Here is a 22,603-nt window from a genome sequence, read left to right as displayed (position 1 = left end):
GAGAGACAGGTGAATAACAATTTGGGAAATAGACCCCATGCAGTGACTGTTCCAAAAAGGTCCTGAAAGTGGTTGGAAAAATGCAGTTTAAAGGGCAGTTAACACTTGACTTGCATGGTAACATTAAAAAACAAGACGACCGAATACTGACAAGTTTCTCCACAAACTTGATATCCGTCACAGAAAATTCAGTTCGTCAGCTAGAATGACTTTAGGGAGGGTTGAGCTTTCGGAATTAAACTCATTGCAGTAATAATACTTGACGGCAGCCGGTGGGTGACTCCATGCCAGTGGGGTGGCAAATCTATGCCAGGTTTTAGACCAAATGTAAAAGGAGCTATCCTAGGTGCTAAGCGCTATCTCTAAAACAGGTGCAGTCCCTTAGGCCCCATACAGACAGGCCAAAATGAAGCTGCTTGGGGTCACTTTGGAGGCATGCTGTTTAAATGATGCATGCGTCCTAAGAGGCCGGAAGCCACGCCAAAGCCATGCTCCAGTTCTAAGGACTAGATTGTGGCTTTGGTGCGGCTTCCGGCCTCTTAGGACGCATGCATCATTTAAATAGCATGCCTCCAAAGTGACCCCAAGCAGCTTCATTTTGGCCTGTCTGTACAGACCTCTAGATACACCTTTTATGTTTGGGCTAAAAATGGGATTGGATTCACTACCTCACTGGCATGGAAGCTTCCAGCCTGCACTGTTAACACTTAGTTTTTATACAGCTTTTGTCAGTGCCCAAACCACTTCATGTCATCATGGTGGTCCTTACAACGTCCCGTAAGGTAGGGCCAATGTGATCATTCCTTCATTGTGAGAGGGCAGGCAACCAAAGCTGAGAGAATGGTAGACCTGGATGGCATGTGTCTGGTTCACATCTCCTTCTAAACCACTGTGATGCACCGGCCTGCAAAAATTAAGTGGATCTTCTTCTTTTTTTAAAGTTAAATTAGAAATATTACTCCATCAAGCTGATTACTTTCTACTGAGACAGCAGAGGGTTATCTATGACCCCAATGAAAAATATACTATCCCCCCCTTGCCCCTCCCTCACTGCCCTTTACTTCAGTGTTAAAATTAAATATTCTTCAGAGGTAGCAAAGTCGCTTGTTTCTCTGTTTGCTGTCCATTGCATAAAACATGTTTGTTGTTTTAATCCGCGCAAAACAAATCAGCACAACTGTTCCACAGATAAAAACACCCATCATATTTATATTGAGGCAAAATAGGAAACATTAAAAAAAAACACCTGTCTCAATGCCGTTTGTCCACATTATTGTATTTGTCCGCCACCTTTAGGTTCTTCTTCCAAGCTTTTAAACTGGTACTCAGACGTCCGCCTTTCAGATATTCTTCCCGTCTTGTTGCACAAACCACAAGACACCTCAGCTTGCTTTTTTGTTTTTAAAGGAACAACAATACTCCATGCACAGTCAGAAAAAAAATCAGGAAACCAAACCAAACCATGTCTTTCCAGGTTTCTTAAAACTTACTTATTCTTTCCCCCCTCCCTCTCCCGAACAGAGTGGGAACCCCTAAACGCTTCCTCAAGTGGAAATCTTCTCCCTCACATTGCAGCAGGTGGAGACAGATTAGAAAAAGCTAGAGAAAGAAAGAGAGAGGGAGAGAAAGAGAGAGGGAGGGAGGGAGAAAAAACACAGACTGTCAATTAGAAAGCAGGGCAAAGGGGTGCAACATTCATGGGGGGGGGGGGGGAAGCAGACATCAAGCTCCCAGAATGCAACCTTATCAAGAGAGAGGACAGGTGAGTCGATATGGGCTTGTTTGTTCCCACATTAGGAAACAACTGGCCAGCTAGGCTCTCAAAATGCTATAGGACTACAGTTGCTAGCATTATCATCCCTGCCTACTGGCCATGCTGACCGGGACTGATGGACATTGAAATCTGATAACATCTTGAGGGCAAGGGGTTCCCCACTCCTGCATAACATCCAAAATGGAGCAGCACTGATGCACTAGAGGAAATCAGACATGTTAAATATTTCAACACCATGCACACCATGGTACAATTAGAATGCAAAAACATATTGACAAAATATAGGCCTTTCTTCAGATTAGTGCAAATGCTCAGAATGTAGTAAGAAAAAAACACAAGCATGGCTTTGCTGGATTGGTTGTCACCAGCATCTGGAATCTTAAAAGAGGTGTACTGCCCCTAAATTGGGAACGTCCACAATAGTTCTATAGAGGAACTATTGCGCTGGCTTGGGTTGTTCCCTAAACTACTCACAGGATTGTTGTGAGGATGAAGTGTGGGTGGGTGGAAATGGGGAAATCATGATGTCTACATTCTTTATTATTATTATTTTGGAGGGAGGGATACAAACGTTGTAAGAAAAATGGACACCATTTTTATTTCAATGTTGTTTGCAGGGGGAAGCTTCCAAATGATTTGTCAGGAGACAAGATCTCCTGTAAAAGTAGCTGGCTCTCCTTCCCCACCCCTGGAGATCCATTTGGACCAGTTGATACCGCTAAAAGGGACCCTTTTCAGTCTTTTGGCCAGCCAGATGAACCACCAATAAGAAGCATCACACCCCCATCTTGTTTAGGGGCATCTCTTAGAATTAAATCCTTCTTGTGTTGTGTTTAAATCTCATTAACCTTTTGGTGAACCTGGACTATCTTTTCAAGGGATTTTGCATCCATCCCTGGCTTCACCTAAAGAGCCTTATGCAGCTTCAGCGGCTTCAGTTCAAACAGGAACCCCAACAGGTGTTGTTATTTTAAATGGGTATATATTGTAAACATAAAGCATCCTTTGGAAATCCATGGAGAAATGTGCTAGGGTTCTTATTATTCAAAATGGCTGGATTTTTAGGACTCTCACCACTTCAAAACCATAGAGTTTGCACATGAACAACACTCCTATTTCTAGGGCCCTGACTGCACTGGAGCTGGACAGCCCAAGATATCTTGCCTCCAACCTTCCTCCATTGCAAAGCCCTCCATACTGAAGCTAGGTGGCTGATCACAAGCACATGCCACTGAGCCACCCAATGCATCCACCACCACTGTGGATTGCTTTGCGCTAAGGTCAGAACAAAGTGCCCAGCAATGGTCATGTGGTGGGGTGTTTTGTTTTGGCCTCAGAGCAAGTGACTGATGGCAACAGTGGACACGCTGAGCAGATCAATGGGACACATTTCAAACAACTGCCCAGCTTCAGAATGGAGGGCTCTGGAAGTTTCTGAAGAGGGTAAAACCTCTCTTCTGATGCTGAGCAGGCCAGAGGTTGTCTGATCTCCTCACACCAGAACTGGACATTGGACTATGCATCATCTGGTCTCCCTGGCAAAAGAACAGGGAGAAGCCATAGTATTTGGGCAGTGCAGATAGGACCACAGAGTATTGAGGAACACAGTGTACTGAGTTGACCCAGAATGTGCCAAAGTTTCTGTATTTGTATTACAACTCCAAGAATGCACCCAGCAACAATGGCCAGCCTGACTGGGCTATTCTAGGGATTTTAAGTACAAAAAGTAACATTTTCAAGCTCTTCGCTAACCACATGAGGTTCTACTACAAAGTTTCATCAAAGGGGTATGACTAGTATAATACCAAGGGGGAAAGTAGCATATAACTATTAGTCATTACTGTATATTAAAATGGCACCCAGAATACAAGTAATATTTAGTTAATATATCTCGCAGTTCCAGATTTTAACCAAGGTACTGGTGTTGTCTTTTAAAACCAACCAACCTACCAACTCACCAGTTGGTCAACCAAAAAGAAAAGGGAACAAAGAACAGACATTTTATTCATTGGAGGCAGAAGCATTTTTTTAAATGACCCAAATATTAAATTAGAGCAAGTGTAGTCAGCTTGGGGCCCTCCATAAGTTGTTGGACTACAACTCCCATTGTCCCTAGCCAGCATAGCCAAGGAAGCCATTGCCAAACAGAGCCAGTAACGCTGGATTAGTATAAGGCAGCATTTTATATTCTGTGGGAGTTTAGTATACACTACACTGGAAAAGTCTACCCATTTGGAGCAGTATTCCTGTGCATCATTATAGTGCACCCTTTATTTATTTATTTAAAAATTATACTGCCCTTACATTAAAAAAATACTTGCTAAATACACCATTAAGGTGACTTACAATAATAAAAAAGAACAAATACATAAATATTACAATATGTTAAACTGCCAATGCTGTTGTGTTCCTTCTCGTCATTTCCAGCTTGGGGCAAACCTAAGGTGAACCTATCATGAGGTTTTCTAAGGCTGAGAATGTGCGACTTGCCAAAGATCACCCAGTGGTTTTGATGGCTGAGCAGGGATTCAAACTTTAGTCTCCAGTGTTGTAATCCAACACTCAAACCACTCCACCACAGTGATTTCCAATAGTGATTTAAAAAAGAAAGAAAGAAAGAAAGAAAAACTTCCAAGAGTGATAAAAATAAAAATAAAGATTAAAAGTTCCAACATGCCTGGTCAAACAAAAAGCTCTTAACCTGGAACTGAAAAGACGTGACAAGTTCTGCATCAAGCGAACAACCCTGTGGAGTGCATTCCACAAAAATGAGGGAGGTGGAAGATGAGGATAAATGCTACACGCAAAACAGTCCCTTTCACTTACTCTAATGGCGAGTTTGCCTCAGGGCAGGCCTTGGAAGACTATCTTATGCATTGGTCAGGTTCATGCGGACAAATGTATATATAAACTTTAGCATCGCTATGCAACAGAACCTAGGAGAGCCTTGTATTTTAAGTACTCCCCTTAGCAGGCATGCACAAGTAAGTCACCCATTATTCTCTGCACTCTGCACAGAGTCCAAGCACACTGTCAGTAGCGGAAGCCATCTCTGCTCTCCAATGCTTGAAAAAGTTACGTTTTGACTATGACTCTCAGGGAATGGTAATCCAAAAGGAACATTTCCAAACTCTCTTGTTCCCTGAGCTGAAACCAGCTTCGACCAGGCCAGGAGCAGGGTTTGCAGGCCAGCATCTGTTGCTGACCTATTTAACAAAGCTGTCTTAGGACAATGTCCTAAATATTCCATAATGTCAATACCACTGGGGTTTTTTTACATGATATACAAGCACACACACCACGATACAACCATTTGTTTAAAATCAGACACCAATTATGCAGAATATGAATTTAAATTATCGTTGGCAGAAGCATCATGAGAAGACCATGGCTGAACTGAAGGGTATTAAATAAGTGAAGGTCCAATTCCAGCCCAGTATACTCAAGTGAAATTACTCAGTACACAGCCATGGGTTACTGCAAAAGAAGGGCAAAAGAAAGAAAGAAAAACAGAAACAAAACAGAAACTAAGTGTTAACCAGAATTATTGTCTGAAAAAAAGTTTATTTTTTAAAAAAAAAAAGGTTTTCCCATCAAAAATTTAGACTATACAACAAGATAAACAACACAGAGGATATTCTTGTTAATACATTTCTGGGGAACCTTAGCTGATCAAAATTATTTCAGTGCAATAATTTCAGTTCTTAAAAAAGTATCTGTTATCCAAGTTCTAATATTCTGAAACTAAACGTACTTACAGTCGGCCCTTCTTATACATGGATTTTTTTAGGCACGGATTCAAGCAAACACGGTTCGAAAATGTTAAAAAAAAGTATAAATTTCAAATATCAAACCTTGATTTTCCATTTTTTATAAGGGACACCATTTTGCTATGTCATTATATTTAATGGGACTTGAGCATCCACGGATTTTGTTATCCACGGGGGATCTTGGAACCAAACCCCAGCGGATAACAAGAGTCCACTGTATTTGTCTAGCAAGCCTAAGAAAGACAGTAGGGTCCAGAGCTTGGAAATACTCCCCTTTTGGACTACTACTTTCAGAATCCATGCTGGCTGGGAGATTCTGTAAGTTTTAGTTAAGAAAGGGAAATTTTCCCAAGATTTGGTCATATATATGAGTTTGGAGCAGACCAGTGATACACCAAAATGCTAAACAAGTTATCATGGCTTTCAGTGTTTGCTTCTGGAATCACCAACTTCTGCATCACCATGAGAGGTAGGTATTTTCTTTTCTAGAGAGTAGACGAGAGGACAGATGTGCACCTTGGTGCACAGGAACCTCAGCCTATTTCAAGTGTGGACCAGTGTCACCTGTTCAACCTGACACCACTAAGCACAACTGACTTCACATTTGTGGAGATCTGATAAAGATGGGCTGGGAGAGGAGAGCTTGGAAATGTTACTTTTTTGGACTCAACGTCTAGAATCATCCAGCCAGCATGGACAATGGCCATCCTAGCTGAGGAATTCTTGGACTTGTAATCCAAAAAGATACGTCTCCAAACTCTGAATGCCTGTTACCAAATGCCTATCATAACATAGATAAAGTGCATCTATACTACAAAGATTTATCCATTACCTCCAAGTAAACATCCACAGGATTGTACTGCAACTGATCTGCTTGAGAATACTGGAAAATGTAGTTTCACAAAGATGCAGAAAACTCTCAAGTATCCTCCCTGTTAGTCCATATGAGCCAACAACTTCCCAGTGCTGATAGGAGGGAGAAATCAATCCAGGTAACCATGGCCAGGATTATTTCCAAGCTGGTTTTATTTTGCTGTATATACAGGATTTCTAATATTATCATTATTCCTACATTTTTATTTTATACTTCTATATAAAAAGTATTTAACAAATTGATATGGCTAATAAAAAAATGTACAAATTTTTAATTAAAAACAGATATTTTAAAAATTCAGCTATGCCATATGTTTCTACCTTTGGGCAAGAAAATAAAGTTGGCTCTCTATTCATAGATTTTGCATCCATAGTTAAATCCACAGCTTGAAAATATTTTTCAGAAATTCCAAAAAGCAAACCTTGATTTTTGCTATTTTATATAAAGGACAACATTTTACTACAATATTGTATATAATGAGATTTGAGCATCTAGAAATTTTGATATCCATGGGGATCCTGGAACCAAACCCCAGCAGATACCAATGGACAACTGTAAACACTACTTATCAAATAGGTAATACTTTATATTAAAAACTAAACTTTAACATGAGAACATATTTGGAAAATACAGGTTATGTTTAAAAAATACTCCAAGTTTAATCAAATCAGAGGAGCTGAGCCTGAAGTACAGTTGGCCCACTGGATCTGTACGGTTTGGTTTCAGGACCCTCCATGGATGTAAAAAACTATGAATCATCATGCTCCAAATTAAATGGCAGTTATGTAAACATGCACATTTCAGCATGTTCATATTCATGTTGCTGCCATTTAATAATATGGGATGTGACAATCCACAAATGATGAAATTTGCAAATCAGAAATCTGCAAATCTGAAGGTACTAGTTTGGAAGCAAGCTCCACTAAACTGAAAGGGGCATAACTGCCATTATTCAGGTTTAAGAGCTATCCCCCTAACTGTGGGTCTTAAGTACACAGTGACTGAGAACATATTTTACAGACAAAATCAATCCTAAATCAATCAAACAAAAGAAGGTATCACTAATGTTCAAGTAAAGGAATGGTGTGATCTCAAATATGCTGAATGTAAAGTTAAATTCCACTGAACCCAGTCAGGTGTACTTGTTAGTAAATGTGTTTTACTACCCAAGGTGTTGAACCTCTTGGCACTATGAGTAACCCTTTCAAAGTATGGAATGGATTCACCAGCCTCTACTGCATTAGGATTAAACTAATTACTGGCCTAGTTCCCACTGAAGTAAACCTGTGGCTATACCACACTGTAACCTCCATGTTGGCACTCAGATCACCAAATGGTTTTCTGCAGAAAAATCCCCATATGTGCTCCAACATGTACATGGAACTCCTCCTGCACAAGATTCACCTTTCATGTGGAGTAAAAGAGCTCCACACAGACAGGTGCACATATGGAACTGACTGGGGAAGTTCTTGTTAGTTGAGGGACATGCATGTTGAGGTCAGATGTGTGCAAACAATCATTAAATCAGAGCAAGCATTTTATGGGTATGGATGCACTACAATTTGTCCACTGTAGCAAAGGGAACCAAAAAGAGAGACAATGACCCAAAACATGCTGTAGAAATAACTCAGTTTGAGACCACTTTAACTGCCCTGGCTCAGTTCTAGGGAATCCTGGGAACTACAGTTTGTTTTGGTACCAGAGCTATTGGACAGAGAAGGCTAAATGTCTCACAAAACTACAGTTCCCAGAATTCCCTAGAACTGAGCCAGGGCAGTTAAAGCAGTCTCAAACTGGATTATTTCTGCAGTGTGTTTTGGACCAATAATTCAAAAAGTCATGAGTTGAAAGGCTCTTCTGAAGAGACCATAGCTCAGAGATAGAGCACACATTTTGCATGCAAAGGGACTTAGGCTCCATCCTTCATGTAATTCCTATTTTTTAAAGAGAAGCTAATGGAAAAATAATCTTACTGAGACCTGCAGAATGGCTCCTGATCATATAAAACAAGATGAACAATTCATCTGAACTATATCCCAGATTATAAATACAACTGTTTTGGAGTATAGCTCTCAGAAGCCCACCACCCATCATAGCCATTGGCCATGCTGGCTGGGACGTTCTGACAGCTACAGTCCCCCCCCCAAAAAAAAATTTCCCAAGCTCTGGGACTACTATTCCACCAACTGATCCTTTTCTAGTAAAACATCCTGTTTTTGCAATAAGTATTTATAGTGAGTTTCTTTTACCACTAATTGTCAAAATGCAGTGAGAAAACTGAGGCTGCATTTCCACTGCAGAAATAATCCAGTCTGACACTGCAGTGGCTCAGTAGTATGGAATTCTGGGTACTGTAGTTTTGGGAGACATTTAGCCTTCTTACAGAGCTCTGATGCCACAACAAACTACAATTTGCAGAATTCTTGTTAAAGTAAAGTCAAACGGGATTATTTCTGCAGCGTGAATGCACCCTAAAATGGGGAAATGACTTGCAGGGGAGAATCTTATAAACCTTGAAAGCTCTTCTACACAATGTTTTTGCCTTCGCTAGAGAATGCAACCGGCTCAGGTGCTGTGGTGCAGCCTGAAAGCAAACATGCTAATTTTTATGCATACCCCCCCAACAACACATTAATGAGATGCAAACCAAAAACATATTGGGGACATTAGTCCTGCAAGCTTGGGTTAAGGCAAAGAAGTACTCAGAGCTTCTCCCATCAGCTCCATAGAAATGTCTACTGAGTTCTCCAAAAGAATAATGAGTGAGTACACCTTCCTTTTACATTAGGACTTAAACAAACAAAAAAGAGCAAGAAAGTACAATGGGGGGTGAGTTGGACAAACAGCTACTGGAGTGGAGTACATATTAACTCAAAAGGTGGGATGGTCGTTTCTGGAGCAAAAAGATAAGATCTACAGGAAACCTGAACTGAAAATGGAAAAAAAAAGAATTAATGTTTCTCTGGATTAATAGTAAGTTAATAAGAATAAACAATGTGTTTCTGACAGGGGTGGGCAACATGTTCTTAATCAAAGGCTAATGCGGCAGCATATCATGAGGGACAAAGTAATTTGTTGGGATGTTACATACAATTAAAATATATGATTCCCATAAACAGGAAGCCACTGGTATCATTGCATCAACAGTGACAGTCCTTTTGAAAATGTATGGGGATAATTTAAAACCAGATTCTTTACATGTCCACTAATGCCCTTCAGGAGGAAAATAAACCAATTATTTATCTGCCTTCTGGGCTGCTGGGGCATTAAATTCACAAATATTAACACCATGTTGTTAAAGGGACTAGAAACTTCAGGAAACATTTACGCTGCAATTTATGAGCAGCACCAAAAAATTCTAGCATGCCCATGTAAGATGGGGACTATCTGTTGCCCACCCCTGGGTCGAATTTGGAGAAGGGAGGAAACAAACTGGCTTTTAACTTTACTCAAACATGCTTGAACATGGTATGAATGCAGCCTTTCAATTTTCAGCAGATTGCAGTAGGTTTGTATACATGGTTGATATTGTTAGTGCCCTGGCATAAATAGGCAAGCCACACATGGCTTTTCAGACCAAATCAATACTGGGACTGTTTGTGAATTGTTAAACAAGACATTTGGTTACCATGTTTGGCAAGGACAGGGACAGAAGGCCCATTCAGAAAGGCCATGTTTGCAAATTGTCTTAGGAACAACAACAACAAAATGAAAGCCTGTTTGAGCCACAGACCAGCATGCCACTGTGTAGCACAAGGCGGCCTGCCAAGAGTAGTCCAAAGCTCATAAGAAAGCACAATGTTTATTCCAGCTGCACTCCAGCCCCTGGATATGTTCTCAGGCCCAATATAAACACTACCTTTGTTTCAGCCTATGTTTCCCCCACATTTTTAGCCTTCTGAAGAGCAAACTGTTGGCTTTTCTTCTCCTCCCTCTTTTGCTCAACCCAGTTCTTGTCCTGCAAGGGTGCATTTAATGCAAAAGAATTCCCATTTAGGCTAAAGACTAGCTCTGAAAAGGGGAAATCCCAAAGGGAAAAGGGAAAGGGGGGTTGGCTATATTGGCTGGAAAAATCTGAGAGCAGTAGTCTAAAAAAGAAACATTTCCAAACACTGGGGAAACCATAAGTGCCAATGCAGCTTTCAAACAGAATGCCATCCTGAACACCACTGGAATGCACTTTCTTGGGCAGGGAAGGGCTGTGGCCTGGCAGGTGGAAGGTTATGTTATTGTGGGAAACTAGTCTGAAGACTTTTTCCCCAAGAGGATTTAAAATAGCTTGAAGTTGAGCTAAGGTGAAGGGTCATCCAAAGTGCTCTGCCTGACGGCATGGGGGAAGAGCCACTGCCTGGAGTTAAAGCACATACTTTACATTCAGAGGGTGCCCAGTTTAATTCTGACACATCCAAGTGAGGACAGGAAAGAATTCTATTTGAATCTTAGGAGAGTTACTCCCAGTTAATACAGGGAGTCATTAGAAGAGAGACTCCTGTATTCTTATCTTCTCTTTTAACCTTCCTCCTCCTGATTGTGAAAAGAGGGCTTATCAAAATGCTGCTTCCCCTCTCGCACAACACTGATTTTGAGGTGAGCAAGTCCCCAAAAGAGGAATGAGCATCTGAGGTACAGATGAGAGTAAGGGCGGGAAACCTCTATCACCCGCACAAATTCACATCTATTCAGCCTCCCTCTGCAGCCATCGTAATCCATGCCAAGCAGATGGGCAGCCACAAGTGCGATAATGCACATTTTTGTGCATTTCCACAGATACTCTTGTAAAAAAACTGTGAAGCCTTTTTTCCACTGAGTTTAAGGAGTTTGTCAGAGGGTACACAAAAAGCCCAAATTCCTGCAAATCATATGTGACTGGATCACATTCTATTTTACTGGAATGAAGAATACTTTAATCATGTAGACTAGCCCAGAAAAATTCCCAGAGGTCACATTCCAGTGGTGAGGAAGGCCAGAGGTAAAGAGGCTGGACCAAAAGACCAGCTTATTTCAGTTTAAAGCTCTTGGTTTCTCTAACAGTTAAAGGGTGAAAGTACCATATGTGAGAGAAAGCTATAGAGGTGCATAACTGGGGGATGTGTGAGAATACGTATATGTGTACACAGATGGATAGCCTACAGGCCAAACTGCAGATTCAGAGTGGCTATGGTCATGACACTGCAAACTTTTGGATCCCACTGCAATGGCTATTTCATTTAGTCAAAGCTTACCAGCACATTGTGCCTCATGCACCATGCAGCAAACAGCAGGGTTAACTGTAAAAACAGCATACAAATGACAACTAAGGAAGATGAAGACAATTTATTGTATCAAAAGGTAAAGCAAAAAGGGAAAACAAAGGGGGGGGGGGGGAAGCCAAATCCTGGACTTTGGGTTGAATCCCCCCCCCCAATTGAACTAAAAATAGGAAACCACTTCACAACTGAAGAGGATATTAATAGTCAATTAATACTTGGTTAGTTTTTGTGGGGTTGCTTTAATTATATATTTCCAACACTACAGAGGATGACTGCAATAAAATTGGAGGGAGAGGGAAGAAGTGGCTGGTGAATTTCAACCTTGGTTCCCATAATTCAGACCCTCGACTAGAGCTGAAATATTAATCCTAAAGTTCCAGTTGTGAGTTAAAGTCACAACTCTTTAGAAAGTTAGTTGGAGTATTTTCTATCTGTGCATTTCTATGGGTGGCTCTGTAGTGAATTGCTGAAGGTTTGGCCAATTGACAGAAACCAATTTAAAGCACCCTGTTCACAAGAGCTGCCATGTACAGACCAACTTTTTCTCAGGAGACTTCCACACAGCAGGTTTTAACACAGAACTAAGCTCTATGTCAGCGAGAGCCTTCTGGACAAGGCCCTCCTAAGATAAGGATTTGGTGAGGACAGTTCCCATTTTGTCCAGCTTCCACCAGCATATGATCTTTCTGGTGAGGCCAGACAGTGCTGACATGGAGAAATGGTGAGAGGAATCAGGGGATTTCTGAGGTAGAACACAGCAACCTCTTGCTCAGCTGTTCCAAGCAACTGCCTGTACCAAAACCACAGCAGAGAACTACAAAGGGCAAGGCAGGCTCTGTTTTAGCATCTAGAGGGTAATAAAAGTAACAGAGGGATGTGTGTGTGTGGATCAGGATGTAAAATGCCACCCAGAGAAGCCAACTTACTTTTTTCTCTCCTTCTCCCTTTTCAGTGTTTGCGAACCGCCTGCCTGTTGAGCCTGAGACTGGAGCAATTCAGCTGCTGTCTTCCTCTGCTTAAATGCGTTGACTTCATCATCCAGGGATTTCTTCTTGTCCTCCAGCTTCTTCTTTTCATCCTGATGCAGCTTCTTCAGCCTATCAAATTTCTCATGTAACTGAAACAGGAATGCAGAATAAAAGGTATGCACACGTAGTATGAAATGCTGGGAACTTATGCTTCACATAAGGGAGGTTCTTTCAAGCTGGTATTTTAGGGTAGGATGGGGCTCTTCAAAAAACTATCATGAGTGCCTTAAACTATATGGACAACTGTAAGGAACATTGCAGTTGTATCCTGCACTGCCCAACAAACTGCTGACTACATCAGAAGTGAGAAACAGGCCATCAAGATGTTCTTGACTGCTACTCCTATCAGCTCCAAACAGCAATCCCAGTTGTGAAGGATTATGGGAGCTGCAATCCAGCTATATTTGGAAGGTCACACCTGCCTGCCCTGGGGCTAGATGCTCTCCAAGATCTCTTCCAACTCTAATGAAGTGACAGTGGATAAATCTCCCAAGGAAACATTTTACAGACCACTTCCAGCCTTCTTGTGGAATGTACATCCTCTGGAGAGTGTTGCAAGTATTCTAGTGTGTATGATTATGTTTGCAAACAGTGTGCCCCAATGTTCCGGTATCCAGCTTTCTTTGTAAGGGACTACACACCAAAAAATGTGCCCTGAAACCCTTTGCAATATGTGCAAGCATTCTGAGAAGCAAGACTCTGTGAAAAGGGTTTTCTTTAAGTTTGAAAACCACTAGCATAAAGTTAAGAGAAAAAAGATAATCCTGCCTATGATTCTGAGAATGCAAGAACAGACAATTATCCCATTTCTAAATCTGGGTAACATTCTGTATATGGGAGACTGAGTTCCCACAAATTCTTTTGTTTCCTCTAATGCTTATATTTCCGAGTTCTGCTACCAATATAATGTCTATATTCTTCTTCTGCTTAATTTTTTGATGTGTGAAGCACATCAGACATAAGTAAAACACTATCTAAAATGAGGGCAAGTCTTCTAAGGCAATGGTTCTTAATTTCTGGCCTTCCAAGATCCTTCAGACTTCAACATGAAAACAAACAAACAAACAAGCTTCATTTATCAACCGCTTCATACCGCCTAAGCAGTGTCTGAGCAGTTTACAACTGTAAGCTAATTTGCCCCCAACAGTCTGGGTACTCATTTTAGCAACCTCCTTGGAAGCACGCAAGCCTGAGTCGAGCTTGAGCCCTTTGGCTGGTCTTGAACTCACAACCTTATGGTTTTGAGTGAGTGGCTGCAGTTCAAGCATTTAACCACTGCACCACCAGGCTCCTCGATATAAAGGCATCCTGTAACACCTTTGAGACTGAGGAAAACTTTCCAGCATAACCTTTTGCAGACCCAAGTTTACTTCATTAGATCCAGAAATTCACCTGGTGAAGTGGACTGGAATCCACAAAATGTTTTGCAAGAAACATCTTTTTCTCAGTCTCAAAGGTGCTATAAGATTCCTTTATATCATATATATACAAACTTGCACAGCTACATCTTTAAATAGTTAACATATGAGCAAAAATCTGAAAACACAAATAGTCATCATGTTTCACCTCTTTTTCAGCTTCTTTTAGCTCTGCTTCTTTTTCCTTGACTCTCTGAACAAACATTTGCCGCATCTCCTCTTCCTTTTTCTGTAGTTCTCCCAGGAATTCATTCCTTTTGGCTTCGTAGGTTTCTTGTAAACTAAGGAGACAAGGGGTGGTGTGGGGAGAAAGGCAACAAAGCAACATTTCAAACTGGACATGGCTCAAATTTGGCTCACAGGTCAGTTCAGGTAATTAAAAGCCAACTGGTTTAAGAGTAGATAAAATTGCCTTGTCACAGTTATGCTGATTTGTGCAAAACAAGACCTCTAAAGTCTAGCTGCTATGGAACTTGAGGCTTTATTTTAAAAACAGCTATAAATTTCTAGACCTCAAGGTTCAAGAAATCAAGCTAAAGCTTGAGTAAAGTGAGGGAATGCTATTTATATATAATAGAGTTAGGGTTCTTTATTTGCATAAGCTTTATGCCTTTGCAAATAGTATAGGATGCTAAATTATAAATCATAATTGTAAGTTATGAATTATAAAAAAAACTATCAGTACAAACCAGGAAAGAAAATACAAATTCTGCATAATATCGGATAAAACACATCCTGATTTTGCCACACACACACACACACACACACACACACACACACACACAAATACAGAAACATAGAGAAATATATCTATATAAAATATAGATACAGAAAAGTTCTATTGAGCTTCCTTCATTATATGTTTGCTTACACTTCAATGAAGCCAAGGAATTACAAGCTGAGATGCCAGAAGAAAATGCATGTAATGAGACAGAGTATGGCAGTTTTCTCTGGAAGTCCAATTCTGCATAGGACATTTATCCAGACACACCATTTGTGCAAGCTCAAAATTCAGTGAATTGCACTGGACACATTTCATGGCCATTTAACTAAGTGTTGATGGTCCTTTATTATTTTCTAAAGTAGATAAACATTCCTTTACAACACCTTTCTGATCTATACTTGTAGTGCTCTGCTGAATGATACCTGAATGGCTTGCTGTCTGGGTCAGTGTCCTTAAATCCCATTTCCTCCAGTTTACATCGCCGGTATAATTCATAATGACGTGTGTGTGTCTGTTCACGAAGATCCTCCATATTGACACGGATCAACATTTCTCTAAGCTTCACAAAGTCACAGTGTGCTTCATTTTCCACTGCAAGGTGTCATGGCAAAAAGGGGGGAAAACAAAGCATTCAGTTGAATGCAGGTTGCTCTAAACACTGTAATATGTAGTTCCCCTCAATACAGGGCTGTGTATCCATTTGTTAATTTGAAAAACACAGATAAGGAAAAGTCTACATATTGTTAAAAAGCAAATGACCAACAAGAACACAAAGGAAGCTGACACCACTAGAAATATAAGGGGAATGAGGTGGAAATAGTATATAATGACCATAACATTCCAGGATAATGCTGGCCATTTCCATGATTGCTCTTGAAAAGGTTACTCATTTCCCAAGAGTCCCAGAAAAAGACTTTCATGGTTCATCTCCAGCATTTATTTTCAGCAGTATTTGTTAATGTGTTTCTCACTGTTATTTTCTTTAAAAGCTTGTGCATTATAACAGTTATCTTATGAATTCCTACATAAACTTGACCCCAGGACAATATAATTTAAATTCTAGCAGTGGCTCCCAAATATTTTCTATCCTAGCACCATCAACTTCTTATTTTATTTTATTTTTGAATGGTAACGATTATCGAACTCAGGCGACCATTAGGCAGGATGGTTTTAACCTGAACCAGGTCTGAAGCAGATGCCCTTTGGGGCTACAGATTACTGTAGCAAACATGCACAGAGATTCATGGCCACTTGTAGATTTTAATTTTTCTAGGATATTCTGGCTGTGAGTTAGTTGATCCATTTTCTATGTCTGTGCGGAGAAGTCTAGCTATTATGGCAGGGAGCAAAAACTTCCATATTGTCACTCTGCTCTCAGCAGGAGTTCGGTTAACCTCTGGGCAAAAACACTCACTCCATCAATGCCATCACTTACCCTGCACTGTCCCCCAGGGATACTGGCGCGCCTTCATCATTTTATTTCCTATCTTGATTTCTTCTGTGCTCCCAATCACAGCAAAAGGTAAATGGGCCTAGAACACAGCAAGAGAAAGGGATCCATTTAAATAATAATCAAAAGTAGCATTTGTACAGCAAGTTCCTTAATGGCCAAAGCATTTTGCAATAAGCTATAAGACCTCAACTACAGGCACTCCCTCTCTGATCATCCTTCCCAGCACCTACCACTAGCTTTCCTCCCATGAGAGTCTGTGGAGGTAGATAATAAAGTAAATTGCAAATACACATCCAAAAAATGTTTTACAAACTATGTATACAGTGCCATCTACAAGCATAAAGTTACAAGGGAGAAAATAGCACATTGCTGTTCTTACTGGGGTATTCTGGAGTAAAATATGGCACAAAGAAAGCGGAGGAAAGGGAAATAAAAGCAAACGGGAGACGAATTTGTAATGTTTCTGTTATGCATGCTTCAGTTTAGTCACAGCAGTATTTCACATGCAATAGGTTGTTCTATCAAAGGCTTTTTAAAATAAAAGATGGAATTATCATATTTTGCTCCAAGTATACAATGAGTAGCCACTGTGGCATAGTAGTTTGAGTGTTAGGAGTTTATCACACTGAGATTTATGCAGCTTAGATCCAGGGTGACTCCTGGTTCAACAATGCGAATTCATGTCGTAACATGAATGTTTTATCATACCTCGTCACCCTTCCGAATCAAGGGGGAATCAAATCCAAAGCAAGTCACGTGATGTGGATTCAAGCAAAGCGGAGTGAGTGCACATTGTATTACCACACCGGTGCATAACATGCGGATTCGACTCGATTCGAATTGGGACCCTTGCGCATGCTCAGTGGGGCTCTGAAGGCATCCTGAACCTTTGCACTTCCGGGGTGAAGAAGGGAGCCTGGTTCCACTTTCACATGAATGACAGCCTGACGCGAATGACTGATTCACGTTTCTTCCTCCCTTCTATTTTCCCATCCCTGGCAGCCAAATTCAAACAGGGTCCTCCATGTCAGAGCCCCCATCTATTTCAGCTATATCTACATCTAACCTCCTGTCATTCTCCTCATCTATTTCAGCCGCATCTATATCTGTCCTCCGTGTCAGAGCCCCCATCCATTTATTATTATTATTAAGGAGTTGTTATTATTATTATTATTATTATTATTACTATTCACTACAAAATAATCAGGGTGTAGAGGCTGCAGGTTTACTTGGAAGTAAATCCTTTGGATCTGAAGGAGACCCATTTTGGAGGACTGCAGAAATGATCCCGTTTCCCTTATTCTCCATGCTCCCTAAAATACCACCTCCCTAAATCCAATCCACTCTCCTTCCTTTTGTAACAGTTGCCTACTCTTAGGTTGCATCCGCACTGGGGAGATAATTCAGTTTAACTCCACTTTAACTGTCCTGGCTCAGTGCTATGGAATTCTGGGAACTGTAGTGTCCTGAGACATTGAGCCTTTTCTGCCAGAGAGCTCTGGTGCCTCAGCAAACTACTTATTATTATTATTATTATTATTATTATTATTATAAAAATAAATTATTATTATTATTATTATTATTATTATTATTATTATAAAAATAAATTATTATTATTATTATTATTATTATTATTATTATTAAAACAATTTGTTTCTTTTAATTATAATTATTATAATTATTCTCCATGCTCCCTAAAATATCACCTCCTTGAATCCAATCCACTCTCCTTCCCTTTGTAACAGTTGCCTCCGGTTTAACTCCACTTTCACTGTCCTGGCTCAGTGCTATGGAATTCTGGGAGCTGGAGTTTGTTGCTCCCCCCAGCCTCCGATGGCCCCCTCCGTTGCTCCCATCTGTCCCCCCAGCCTCCTGTTTCATTCCCTCCATCCCTCTTCCGAGCAACAGAAGCAATTGGGGCAAAATTGCAGCGCAGCCTCATGGGAGGTTTGGGGGGTGTACCGGGAGGGAAGCAAAGTTTCATTCCACACCAGACCAATTTGGAGTGAAATCGAAGTGAGCTTGAATGCGAATTCTGTGAATTCACTTTTGTACCGAATTCACCAAAATGAGGGGTCACTTTGGAATCACTGCAGATGCGCTACGGAAGGAGCTCCCATAGAAATGAATCTCGTCTGATAACACATTCACGTTATGACATGAATCCGCATCATTGGACCCTCACTCATGTCGGATCTGAGCCGAAAAATCTCCAAAAATCTCCGTGCGATATACTACTTAGACTACAACTCTGGAGACCAGGGTTCAATTCTCAGCTCAGCCATGAATCCCGCTGGCTGACATGCTCTCAGCCTCAGGGGAAGACAAAGGCAATTCTCCTCTGAACAAGCCTTGCCTAGAAAACCCCATGATAGATTCGCCTTAGGGTTGCCATAAGCCGGAAACAACTTGAAGGCACACAACAACAAGAAGTGGCAGGAGTTACAAAATGTCACTGTGGGGGCTGGTTACAGGCCATGTGCCAGTTGGTAATTTACAATTTTGGCAATTGGCAATTTTAAGAGTACTTCACATATGTCATTGTGTTTCAATTCTCACATGAACTCTGCAAGGAAGGGTTAATATACTGAATGTTATTACTATACAGTGGTACCCCGGGATACGAATGCGCCGCCTTACGAAATTTCCGGGTTACGAAAGAAATTCACTTAATTAATTGTTTCCGGGTTACGAAGGTTATTCCGGGTTGCGAAAGAAATTTTGGTGCTTTTCGGCGCGATTTCACACGGAATCGCGGCTTTCGCTATTAAAGCCTATGGGCTTTTTCGGCTAGCGAAAGTTTCCGGGTTACGAAAGCGGCGGCGGAACGAATTACTTTCGTAACCCGGGGTACCACTGTATATGAATAATATTACTATTGTTAATATACTGAAGATGGTGTGGGAGGGATTATGGCAGAGGCAAGATCTGAATTGGCACCTTCCAATTTATAACACACTTCCTTAGCTATTAGGTCATACTGTTTCTTTATAAAGAGGCACAGTGTTGCTTCCTAGGTTGCATCTGCACTGCAGAAATAATGCAGTTTGGGGGCAATGGTTTGTGGCCCTTACTTAACTGAATTTGCAATCTATATATGCTCTTGGTGTCCAGTTGCTGCAATTAGAAGCTCTGGCAGGAACAAGAACAGGGAGACGTTATTTGCACCAGTTCCATTTGATGTGGAGACACTGCTTGAACTGCCATGGTTTAGTGCTATGGAATTACAAGATTCCTAGCTTTGTGAGATATTTAGCCTTCTCTGCCAAAGTGCTCTGGTGCCACAACAAACTACAAATTCCAGGATCCCTTAACATGAAGCCATGACAGTTAAACTGGTGTTTAACTGCTTTATTTCTGCAGTGCAGATGCAGCCTTAGTTGTCCAGGTGCTTTTGTGCCCACAACTTTTGCATTTATGTCCCTAAATAGTACATACAAGAAATCCTTTGATGTCTTCTGGCTGGCTGAAGGTTTTGACCTAACATTGCTAGGGACAATGTCAGCCCAGCCCATTGCAAAGGAACAATGAGTCTTTCCCAATCATGGCAGAAATGTGTTAAATAAACAACTGCGCTGAAAATTTATGTTAACTTTTGTTCTTTCACTTTAAAACGCATGTTTAAAAATGCAAAAAAATAATAATCAAACACAAAAAACAAAACCCAAAGCAACCAAGAGAACTCATTGCTAGGTTTGGGAAAACAAAAGCACCAGGCACAGAAATAGCATGCATCCCCAGCCATGAGAAATGGCACATGAAGACAAGCCTCCACCCAACAGGAAATGAATGGGAAATTTATTTCTTACAGCCCTCGACAGCAAGAGCCAAAGACGGCTGCCAGAAAACAGTGTGGAGAGAAGGGTAGATGTAAAAGAGTAACCTTTGAGGGAGGGGGAAATCTACAAGGCTACACAATTGCCTCAGAAAGCCTTATAACAATAATATTACCGCTATATACCATTGCTGTAATTAAATCATTTCTATGCCATTGCAGTGCGACACAATGTGTGGGCAAGGCGGTACAGCACTTTACCATTCTTTTTTTGTTCTCTGTCTCAGCCTCCCTTTTGAATATCAGTTTTATAAAGTAAAGTAGGAGGTCTGTATACAGAGAGGAGGGTGGCAAATTTAGAGGGGAGGATAAAGGCAGGGGTAAGAAGGGAAGGAACCTCCCCTTACAATTAGAGAAAAATAGCAAGAGGTGAGAACGAATCCTCCTACTTCCTCTCCACAAATCTCTGTGGGTGAGGGTTGTGTTCCCAATCCATAGTAGCCCAGAGTGGCATGCGGTTCTTGCCCACAGGGAATCAGACGGGGAAAAAGGAGAGGGAGGCCAATGCCACCTGAGCCGTATAATTACTCCAGCAACCTAGCAGAGCTGCCACTCTGCCAGCTGAAAGGAGACGCAACTGGACTAATCGCAAGAGCAAAAGGAGGGAAGAAAGGTTTCCGCGTTTAACTGGCATGCTAATCTCAACCCCCACAGGTCCCTTATTATTTCTTCTTCTTCTTCTATTTATTGGGGAAAACCCCTGCTTCTTGTTTATACATCCTAAGAATGAGTTGTGAAATGTGAATTCAGGTCTCAAGCCACATACTGTTCACTAGATTATGCCGATGAAGGCACTCTATAGTATTCTACATAATCTCTACAGATGGGTTGTAGAGACCTTTGGGGGTTTTCTCTTAAGGCAAGCTTCTGAGTCTCACGGCTGAAAGTTGCTGCAATGGTTTTCAATAGGGGCAATGGACAAAGGCAGGTCATGCAATGACCAAGGGGCAGTCCACAGGCAGTAATTTTCAGGTATAACTATAGGGTCAGGTTTAAGTTTTCTGAAAAATATATAAATTACTAAACAATGTGAGACCTAGCTATGTGAAATGCTTCTCCTTTGAATGTGTATGTGTTGCATGCCTTCAAGTCATTTCCGACTTATCATGACCCTTTTCTTGGCAGGTTTCTTCAGAGTGGGGTTGCCATTGCTCTTCTTTGAGGCTGAGAGAGTGAGACTTGCCCAAGGTCAGCCAGTGGGTTTTCATAGCTTAATGGGGATTCAAATCCAGGTCTCCAGAGTCACAGTCCAATGCTCAAACCACTAAACAATGCTGGTTCACTTCTCTCTTCAGAGCAGTGGCACCCACTATGCAGGATACTCTTCCTTCTAACATTTTATATGCTCCAACCATTTTTATTTTTAGAGCTTTATCAAAAGCTTACCTGTTTGCGAAAGCCTTCTAGGTGTAGAACAATTTACTACCTATTTTATGGACAACGTAAATGTTGTATTTTAACAATGTGTATGATAATAGTGCATGTTTTATCATTGCACATATTTAAGTAGTTTAGAAATATGTGTACATAAATAAGGAAATAAATAATGAACTATCATGAGTCTCAACTCTGATTTTTCCTTAGGAATAGATAGTTAAGCTGTTTCAGAAAATGCCTGTGAAAGTAAAGCCAACTGCTGGATCAAGAATAATATCATACCAACCAGGTTAGATTATCTCAGTGCTTCTCAATTATTTTCTGTCATGCCCCCCCTAGGAAGAAGAAAACATTTCGCGCCCCCCGCGCGACCGTAAATAGCATCATTTGTCTATAAAATTGTTATAAGTACACCTCTGCATAACAGAGCCTCGCGCCCCCCCCCCCCCCGGGGGGCCTGCCCCACTATTTGAGAAAGGCTGGATTATCTAGTGAAAGGTTTTTAGTTCACTATGGAGAATCCATTTTTGCTGAACCAATCTGAATGGACTTTTAATAAAAGATACCTCTCGTTCTATGCTTTAAAATAGCAACAATAGCATTTATATCTTGTTTTAACATCCAAAGTGCTTCATCTGTAATATTATCAAGTTAATTCCTATAACAAAGGTAAGCTAATGTAATTATTCTCATTTTGCAAATAAAAGACATTGAAAACCACTGATTTGGAAAAACCATAGCAGCTTTTCATTTTTAGCTTACATTCATAGTTCCATTGATTTCTGCTACGGACTCATCATCTGTAGGAAACTGGTAGATTTGAACCCCGTTGCTGACAAGTTCACTTGTGATCTTTATTTTGAATTTCGTCAGTTCGCTCTTGGAAATGGCATCTGATTTGGCAATAATAGGGATGATATTTACCTGTAGGAAAACCAAGGAAGAAGAAACAGAGGAGGGGCAGGATGTACAAAGTTGAGCTGATTTTTCCACAGCACATGAAACGACCTTATACTGAGTAACAACGGCCCGGAACAGACAGGCCTTTGAGGTGCCCTAGTCATGTGTGAGGGCTGCCTGGTGGGCGGAGCACCCACATGC

The 22,603-nt window shown here is 40.9% G+C and overlaps 1 protein-coding gene across 5 annotated transcripts in view; it reads right to left on the bottom strand.

Annotated features, from left to right (window-relative positions):
• Positions 1–534: 534 nt before the first annotated feature.
• Positions 535–22,603, bottom strand: part of LOC149308946 (septin-6) — a 50,891-nt gene continuing 28,822 nt past the window's right edge. Inside the window, exons 5-10 of one of the 5 annotated variants that reach the window (XM_089536753.1) lie at positions 22,265–22,426; positions 16,273–16,369; positions 15,260–15,428; positions 14,262–14,394; positions 12,594–12,784; positions 535–1,599 (exon numbers count right to left, since the gene is read on the bottom strand). In XM_089536753.1, coding sequence (XP_089392879.1) covers positions 1,590–1,599; positions 12,594–12,784; positions 14,262–14,394; positions 15,260–15,428; positions 16,273–16,369; positions 22,265–22,426 — 762 coding nt within the window. In that variant the 3' untranslated portion in view covers positions 535–1,589. Of the gene's footprint in view, positions 1,600–5,180; positions 5,252–5,354; positions 9,348–12,593; positions 12,785–14,261; positions 14,395–15,259; positions 15,429–16,272; positions 16,370–22,264; positions 22,427–22,603 lie in introns of those variants that run through there. The other 4 variants (XM_089536754.1, XM_089536755.1, XM_089536751.1 and 1 more) reach the window with 4 other exon arrangements.

Source organism: Sceloporus occidentalis, unplaced genomic scaffold (assembly GCF_023333645.1).
Source record: "Sceloporus occidentalis isolate IW3139 unplaced genomic scaffold, rSceOcc1.0.p SCAF_8, whole genome shotgun sequence".
NCBI lineage: Eukaryota > Metazoa > Chordata > Lepidosauria > Squamata > Phrynosomatidae > Sceloporus > Sceloporus occidentalis.
The sequence above is the reverse complement of the archived record's forward strand: the minus strand, read 5'-3'. Positions and strand labels throughout refer to the sequence as shown.